We start from the raw sequence: 9,563 nt of genomic DNA on the forward strand, positions 1-9,563 counted from the left end.
ATCGTATGATTCTTGGTCATCTAATGAATTATTTTAGTTTGTAATTCCTTTGAGTTGCTAAAAAATAAGTGTATTTATATAATTCGGGTACCAAATCAATATATTTATAAAATTTACAAATCAAATTAACATAGTAGCATTTAAAAATGAAGGTGAATACATTTAATAATTCAAAAATCAAAAGTAAGAGTATTTATGTAGTTTAAAAAACAAATTAATATTTTTTTTTAAATCAAAATAAAGTTTACTTGTACTACAGCAACTTTTTTTTGACCCGTGTGTTTAAAGATATACCTGTTGCTGCCATTCATGTACCTCACTGTTGAGAGTTCTCATACATCAGTGTAAATAATCCTTCACTTGAATACGTAAAATTATCGGCGAAATAACCTGACTCAAAAAATTAACTAGAGGCCATTCAGTTGGCCAACTAACAATGACCATAGACACTGAGACAGCAACTGGCCAGAATTTAATAAATACATACAAAGTCAATGCCAAAAAGCAATTCAGATCAAAACAATTGTTGTTTGTGAAAACTAATTTACACTGCACATTTAAGCCTTAATTTTCAAACTCATTATACACAATATGAAATACAGTGTAGGACGACACCGATCGTTTTGCTTGTGCCTTCATCTTCTAAATTACATGATGAATCTTTCCCACCAGAATAGTAGATGCCATACAGCACATATTTACAGATATCGGTCTTGGGTGTTACATCACTCTTCCCTCGGAATCCATCTGCTCCACCATAGGCTCTTCCGCTGCCTGTTCAGCTCGTCCATACTCTCATTTAGGGTCCTGAGTACCTTCCTCTGGAGACGAAGAACAGAAGCAAGAACATTCCGCCGAGCACTACTCTTTTTTGGCTCCATTTCCTGCACATGCATTGTTGCAGTAAATTAATAGGCAAGGTAATGATTGACGGACAACCGAAACTAGAAATGACATGAACAGAAAACTTTAAGATGTTTTCAGTGGTAATCTATAGGTGCAAAGTTAATTATTAACTAAGCAGTTAAATTAGAGTATGAATCAAATACCTTCAGCTCTTGAAGTTGGGCTTCTGTGAATCCACCATCAGTTGGAGTACCGGATCTGGCCATAAGCCTGATAATCCATTTGACAGCTTCACTATAGTCCTTTTGTGTTGCACGAAACAATTGCAACCTTAGATTTTGCATGAAGGATAGACCCATGAGGCCCTCCCCTTTGAAATATGGGTGTGCTAATGCCGCTTTGGCACTTGTTCTTTGGCCTGCTTTGTACCGGACAATGGAAGTGAGAAGCTCCCATCCAATTCCTCCATCTAAATCTAACAATTCAAAGCCTTTCCTGAGTTCTGGGCTAGCACGAGGTTCTACTGTGTTCCTCCAAGCAGCCATGTCATATCCACATCTCTTCAGCTGCCGATTAAACTGGATGAGGCCATTGTCGGATCTCAATGGAGGAAATGCCTAAAGAGAACCATGAGACATGTTTAGTTGCAAATCATGTGAGTAACCTTTTCACAAAGTTTTGTGCTTGACTAGTAGAGTTGGCATTAATGGACACAGAATATTGTTGACGTAGATGAATTGTTAATAAGGAGATGAATTGCGAATATTGCTATAAATTTGGAATGTACATGATAAGTTCATGGAAATCAGAATAGAGACTACTTACCATTTGTAGAAAAATGAGCCCCACACTGTACATGTCAAATCTATCAGGTAAATTCATCTGTTAAGGGAAAAACACCACAATAATCCAGAAGTTGAGTTCAGACTTCATAAAGATAAATATTTTATGGCCATAGTAGGAAAAACACCTGCCATAGGACCGGGGATAATGCAGTTGCCACAGGAGCAGAGGGGGCCGAGGGGGTTTGTGTGCTCATTATATACTGCTCAGGAGCAGAATATCTGAAAAAAAAAAAAAATTGATACTACCAATGGTGAATAAAACAGAGATGAATTTAAGAATTGTCAAATAGAAGGGGTTAAGGGAAAAAGTATGTATTACTGAACAGCATAAAGGGATTTAAACATCAAGTGCAAGCTAAGGAAAATGAAAACATTTATCAGAAATAATTTTGGTCTCAATTCTCATTATCATCAGTAAGTTTGGTAGCAATTCCCGTTAGCATCAATCACCAGTCATATCTTCCCAAAAAGTTGAATCAGCTACAAGAAAACGCAGATCAGCAAACAAAAACCAACTAGAAAGAAAATTTAACAATCATTGTTGACACTAAGTGATAAAACAAGTCACTTTTGAGTTGCTTTTGTTCATACAACTGTCAAACCTAGCAATTATTTTGTTCTCCTAACTGAATTTAAGGGGAAAAATTCAAAAATTTTATGAAGATTCTTATGGTGTTTTTAAATATGAAATGGAAATTTATATTCTATCTGTAGCAAGTGCTCATTTAGTATTCACAAGTATGTTTTTTTTGTCACAACAGTTTAAATTAAACCTTACATGTGATTTACATTGACTACCAAATTAGAAGAAGCCTTTTACTCAAATCTTAATCAACAGTTTATTTAAAAGAGAGAGTAGAAAGAGACATTCTTGGCTTTCACACTTCTGTAGCAAAAGAAATGGATACAGCACAAGAATAAACTTCAAATTGGAAGAAAAATTAATAAAATGCATATGCAAAAAAGAAATAACAGCATACCTCAACCTCAAGTACTCAAACATCTGACTTTAAGCTTGTTTTGCACCAATCGGTGCCAAATAACTTACCCATGCCATTATGGTCTCCAACCAAAAAAATAATAAAATCATCAAATTACTTTCAAGGAAATTGTTTTGAACTTGGATTACCTAGGATCCAGTAGGAACTCTTTAGGAATATAATTAATGCCAACTCGCAAATCAGTAGCAGCTCCAAGGTCAATGATTTTGAAAGTGCGAGATCCTAAAATTTGAAATGCACGGTTACTACATAGCATTTTACGAAGTGCACCCTTTTGGACTGATATGTACAAAAGCAAGAAGAGGATGTTTTACCTTCTGAGAAGATAACATTTTGGGGTTTCATGTCTCTATGAACTATCCCAGTTGAATGCAATCCATCCAATGCAAACAAAACTTGCCTCATGATCGTTTGAATAATTTTGTTTTCTCTTTCCAACCCTTTTGGCAAGTCTTGAACCTCTCCAAGAATCTTTGTCTCAACCTGATGGTATTCAAATATGTTAAGATTGGGTAACTTAAGCAAATCAAATGAGCTTAAATGATATTTGAATTCCCAAAAACAAGAACTAAAAAGCTAAAACACTAAGGTAAATACAATTATAAGATGTTATTCATACTTCAATATGATTAAAAAAGAAAACCCTTGCAGCTTAAATAGAAAAATTTTAAGAAAAATCCCATCAAACTTCAAATAAAACTAAGCATAAAACCACTTACAAAATAAAGAAATTTTAAAAAAAAAGTATTAATTACAAATAACACTAGAACGAACTTCAACACTAGTCAAACCAAATAAAGATTTTTCTACAATAGACCATGAATTGTTTAGGATGATTCAAGGTGTAATCAAATTTAAGTATTGATATGTTTTCCACCATCATCGACTTTACATTTTATTGTAGTCATTATAAATGTGGTAATCTCTCAAGTAGTTTCAATAATCTTTTTCATTTCTCCAAACAATACAGTTTCAATAAAATTTCTCTATTACAGAGTGAAAAACTCACTCGCTGCTGTTACAGCTAAAGGATCAAATAAACCCATTGTCCAGATCATAGGTAATGGCCAACGCTCAGCAACACATATGCTCACACAATGACACTAATAATTGGAGGCAATTATATGCACAACAGATCAAAATTATGATGGTTGCCTTATTCAAGGAAGACAGACCTGATTCTCAGGGACCTAACTATCGCAGCAAAATAGAAAGGTTCTCTACTGTTACATTTAACCTTGAAGTGTAACAATTTACAATTTCAAACCCAAATCAAACTATGATTGGCGATGCAGGTCTGGTACCTCTTCCCATTTCTCGTTTATCTACCTTCCTTTACTCATAGCTTTTTTTAGTTATGGATGTCTATTTCAAAACACATGCATCAAATTAAAATGAATCTGACATCTACAATGTTCAAGCAAAACCTGCAATGTCATTTTCTTCATTAAATTGAATTAATTATTTTGTTGCATGAAAAAGTGAAAGAACTCAAGGCGTATTATTTCAGATCAATCTATGCACATCATGTCGTACAAAGAATAAACAAGAGAAAGAAGACCAGCCAAACAGGGAATACATTACTCACATTATACGGGAACTCTTTACTCTGGATAAGCTCTGCAAGGGTTTCCTCCCCTTCAAAACGCCATACAAGCCAATATTCATCACTACCTTTTCCTTTGGCAGAACTCTAAAGGTGTGAATTAGGAAATACCAAGTAAGAAAAATGCTCGTATCACCAAAACAGAGCCCATCCATCCACAATGAATGATCACCAAAACAAATTGTAAAAAACAAAAAGTTAAAAAGCACCTCAAGAAATCCATATACAAAATCTGCACAGCTACTAGCACAGGCTCTACGCACACGCTCATTCATCCATATCTCAACAGCACCATATTCCGTAGCCTTTTTCACGACTAGGTCACCTTGCTTCATGAATCATAGCAGGAATTAAGAAGCAATCCAGTAGCAATATAGATGCAAGGATGTTAATATCAGCTGAAACCAACCATCACTGTTTCTTTACAGAAAAAGATCATGTAGAACGAGGAACTAACACAGGAAAATAAAAAAAAAGAAAGATGACAAGAAATCTCAAAAACAAGCACAATAACACAAGGTGCAACAATTTTAATGACAGCTGTGAACAACTGAACATCAACCAGTTGCATTATTACAGAGAAAAAGATCATGTAAAGCCACAAACTACAAGGATAACCAACTAGCTAAAAAAACTAGCATTTGAAGACTCAAACAAGGTGCAAGAATGTTAACATCAACTATGAGCAAAAAACCATTCCATTTACAAGAAGAAAAGCCCATTTTAATCCATAAACTAAAGGCCAAAATAGAGATGATCAGTGGGTAAAAACTAGCATATTAAACATACAATATTCAAGATTGCTAGTGTCAGCTGTGAGCAACAAGCCAACAAACACTGCCTCATTCTCTAAGAAAAGAACGCATAAAACCAAGTACTAACATGAAGAAAAAAAAATCACCATTTAAGGACTCATACAACCATTGCCACAATACCAAGGTACAATACAACTAAAATCAGAGATTAACACCATAAACACAGATGACCATCAAAGCAAGAAAAAAAGAAAATCAAAATCAAAATCTAATGACTTAAACAAGGAAGAAGACAACAGACCTTGGGAGAAGCCTTGTTTTTGGCAAATGTGGCCTTATAAACAACACCAAAAGCACCCTCTCCAAGCTTCTTCCCAAGAACAAAGTCATCCTTCAAGCAATCAAGAAGAAACAACAACAATTTAGAAGAGAAACACAACAAAGGAAACATAATAAAATCAATCCAGACCTTGCGGTAAGTAGGACGGAACAAGCGTTCAAAAAAGGCAAGAACAAACATATCCCAGAAGCCAGGGGCAACCCCAGGAGTAGCCCAGAGGTAGGAGACGGCGGCGAGAGCAAGGGCAACGCCGGGGGCAGTGACAGTGAGGCCACTGGAGCGGGGAAGGGTGCTCCTATAGATGATGTCCCCGCACTCCATCACCGTGCAAGGGAGGCCAACTCCAACGCCGAGAAAGAGGTCGTCAAGACCGGAGGTCCCCCATGCCAAAGCTTTGATTGTGGTCGCCGCAGGCTTCCGGCCATTGCTGGGAGACAAGGTTCGCTTGCGTTGTAGTTTGTTAAGGCCGGCGGCGAGGAAGGACGAGTAGGAGGTGAGCTGAACGCCGGCAGCTCCAGCGGTCGCCATTGATGCCAGTGAAATGCTTCACTGATTGCTTCTGAGAAATTGTGAGATTTTTTTTTTGTTGAATTTTTTTTTAAAAAAAAAAAAGAAAAAAAATTAGAGAGATAAAAGAACAGCCTCAGTTTATTAAATTTTTAGTTTGAAAAAAAAAGAAATATATATTTATTTAAAAGTAATAAATTAATAATAGGCTTTGTTTTAAATTCCTCCCACAAGTTATTTAGTTATTATCCGTTGTTTTTTCGCATTTGAATTTATTTATTTATTTATTTATTCATTTAGATATTTTGGTGTTTTTTGAGGCTGAAAATTGGATGAGTGTCTGGTAATGCATCCGTTGCGTGTGTTTTTGAGTCGTTGGCAAATTTCAACCATGAAATTAATTATTTGTTATTTTTTTTTCTTTTGTGGATATTATGAAGAGTGCATATAAATTAGATTTTTTATGTAGTCAAGTGAATCGTTATTATTCGAATGTAGTTTTTTTTATTTAATTAGTTAATTCGTCATTTAAGTATGTCTTTGGGCCATTTATATAATTGGATGTGGCGATTGGGTTATTGAATAAGAGACCAAATGAATTGAATTTGATATGTTGGATTAAATGTCTAACTATTGGATTTTTAGTTACAATTTTAGATATAGAAGTTCATAATCAAATTGACTGGAGCAAACAAATAATAATTAGAATATTAATAATAAGTTTAAACTGAAATTTAACTCAAGACATTAACATGAACAACCAAAGGTTCGTAGTTATTATAAGAAAATAGGGGCATCAAGAAAATTCCTGTCACTAATAATTAAACTTCCGTCAATAATGATTACCCACAGAATTTTGTCCATGAAAGATTAGCAACGGAATTACGTCACTGAAGATATTTATTACTAACAGAATTCCGTCATTAATAGTCCTTATCATTCACGGAATTTCTCTGAAAATGTTTATTATCAAGGGAATTTCGTCTCTAATAGTCTTTATCACTCACGAAATTCTGTCAATGGAAGTTTTTATTACCAATAAAATTCAATCATTGTAAATGTTTATTACCAACGAAATTCCATCCCTCACGGTGCTTATTACCAATGGAATTCCATCTCTAGAAGCGTTTATCACACACGGAATTCTATCTATGATAGTCTTTATTAACTATGGATTCCTCTTTGAAAGTTTTTATTACCCACAAAATTCACTCACAAAGGTGTTTATTATCCAATGAATTCCGTTTCTAATAATGTTTATCACCCACGGAATTCCATCCCTAATAGTATTTTTTTTATTTATTTTTTTATTATTTTTTCCTTGCTTCATTTCCCTGTATTACATGTACTCAATACCATTTCACAAAACTCTATATAATAAACAAAATCATTTATTCATAACAAAAAAAAAAGTCCAATGGTATTCAAAGTAAGTAAATTTAATCTTTCATTATATATAACAACATGTGCATACATAACCAAAACATGAATAAGAGAACTCATATATCAATTAAACTAGTTATGAAGCACCCAAGTTCTATGAATTACTCTCTTATCATTCAATCTTCATCATCAGTGGTTTCTTCTTCTTGGTCTCTATCACTCGTCCCAAGCTGAAAAATCCAACATTTTGAGCAACCGTTGCAGGATTTAACATCTCAGTTTTTTGAGATAAAAATGTCTTGATTCCATTCTGAGTCTGCATTATACATTGTTGTGAATCCTCCAAGTTTTGTAGTTTGTTATTTCACAATTGTCACTTCTTCTCATAGATTATCAACTTTGGCAAAAGAATGTGGAGTTTGATTAACGAGTGGACTATAAGCTGAGTAAAATGATTCCCTAGTACTAATGGAAAGAGAAAATTAATTTTTTCCACGTAGCGTGGTCCCAAAATCATACACATGAATGCGTGTAGTATTCATTCTCCAATTGTGTCACACCAAACTTGTGGATCAAATTCAGGATGACAAGATTCATTGGCACCATATTTTTGGCCCATTGAAGAAGTATAATATTCCTACAAATATATGAAACTCACATTAGTTCTAGATTAAACATAATAAAAAAATTTATAAACATATAAGAAACCCAAATTTTATACAAACAATTAGAAAATAATTATGAAATAGAATTACTTACACTAATGGATTTTAAACTTATTATCAACATAATCACCAAGGCCCTTCTCACGTTTGTGGGTGTGATTAAACATTTCTCCATATGTTAGTTGTCAACTTAATTGTGTTGCCTACATATAGATATGGAATAAATTACTAATGATTATATAATTAAAAGAAAAATATAAAGCATACAAAAAAAAAAGTTTACTTTAAGCAATATAAATCGTGTATACCATCCTCTCATCATGAAGCAAAAAAGGAATTGATCCACCAATATGTTTTGTAATGCTTCCATCTTTTGTCACTGTGCCTATTTTGCTTGGCTTTCTGAGATCAATATTTCGATGCTTCAGTATTCCAAACATCATCAATTAATCAATCCCAAATATCAACTCTTATCCAACCTTCATTATAGCCTCTAGATTCGACAATATTACTAACACCAAAATGCTTCTTTGCCGGACTCCTTTCTTCTTCTATCATTCTATCAAATCGTTCTTTACATGTAGTATCTCATATTTTTCATATAACATTCATTTTTTCTATGGCCCAAACAAATTTCTCCTAATAAAATATATGCAAATCAAATGTTACCAACACAAATTTCAATGCATAATAATGATACAATTTATTCAAAGTGCAAATGTAGTAAACTATTTGCATGAAATAGAAGCTTGCCAAATTTTGGGCTTCTAAAGACAAGTATTGTATACCCAATTCGTTTACCTAGCTAGAATATAATTCCCATTTCCGACAAAATGTTGATACAAATTAATAAATAAATACGCTATCAAGATATATTTAAAGGAGAACATATATTCAAGATGTATTTCTATCCAAAAAGACGAACACAATAGGAGAGTCAAATTTAAAACAAAAATTAAAAAGAGGATCAGATTTTAAACATATTCAACATGCATTTTTGTTTAAGAATATCTTAATTTATAAGAACTTTTGGGAAAAGAATATAACATGAATTTTTTTATATGTAGTTCTTATCAATATAATTCAACAATCAATCAACAAATTTCATGTTTTGTTGATTGCCAAAAATAAATAAATAAATAATTCAAATACATAGATAACATGTATGCCTTAAAAAAAAAATCTCAAAATTTCTATCCAATAAAACAAACACAAGAGTAGAGTCAAATTTAAAAATAAAATTAAAAAAACAAGGATCAAATTTTAAACATATTTAACATGCATTCCTATTTAAGAATATCTTAATTTACAAGAACTTTTGGGGAAAAAAATAACATGAATTTTTTTATATGTAGTTCTTATTAATATAATTCAACAATCAATCAACAAATTTCATATTCTAGGGTTTTCCAAAAACAAAAAAAAAACAAAACAAAACAAAACAAAACAAAACAAAACAAAAAACAAAAACAAAAACAAACAAACAAACAAACAAATACATAGACAACATGTATGTCTTAAAAGATAATTCAAAATTTCTATGCAAGAAGACAAACTCAAGAGTAGAGTCAAATTTAAAACAAAAATTAATAACAAATATCAAATTTTTAAACAC

At 32.8% G+C, this 9,563-nt stretch overlaps 1 protein-coding gene across 1 annotated transcript; it reads right to left on the minus strand.

Moving 5' to 3' along the window:
• Positions 1 to 450: 450 nt before the first annotated feature.
• On the minus strand, positions 451 to 6,023 carry LOC120251639 (serine/threonine-protein kinase STN7, chloroplastic). Its single transcript, XM_039260235.1, has 10 exons — positions 5,523 to 6,023; positions 5,355 to 5,444; positions 4,508 to 4,627; positions 4,281 to 4,385; positions 3,007 to 3,175; positions 2,821 to 2,914; positions 1,817 to 1,910; positions 1,672 to 1,728; positions 1,050 to 1,463; positions 451 to 884 (listed from the first exon to the last, which is right to left on the minus strand). The coding sequence occupies exons 1-10, from the start codon at positions 5,919 to 5,921 to the stop codon at positions 726 to 728; spliced, it is 1,701 nt and encodes a 566-aa protein (XP_039116169.1). The 5' UTR covers positions 5,922 to 6,023; the 3' UTR covers positions 451 to 725.
• Positions 6,024 to 9,563: the final 3,540 nt, after the last annotated feature.

The sequence above is a fragment of the Dioscorea cayenensis genome, chromosome 20, assembly GCF_009730915.1.
Source record: "Dioscorea cayenensis subsp. rotundata cultivar TDr96_F1 chromosome 20, TDr96_F1_v2_PseudoChromosome.rev07_lg8_w22 25.fasta, whole genome shotgun sequence".
Classification (NCBI taxonomy): domain Eukaryota; kingdom Viridiplantae; phylum Streptophyta; class Magnoliopsida; order Dioscoreales; family Dioscoreaceae; genus Dioscorea; species Dioscorea cayenensis.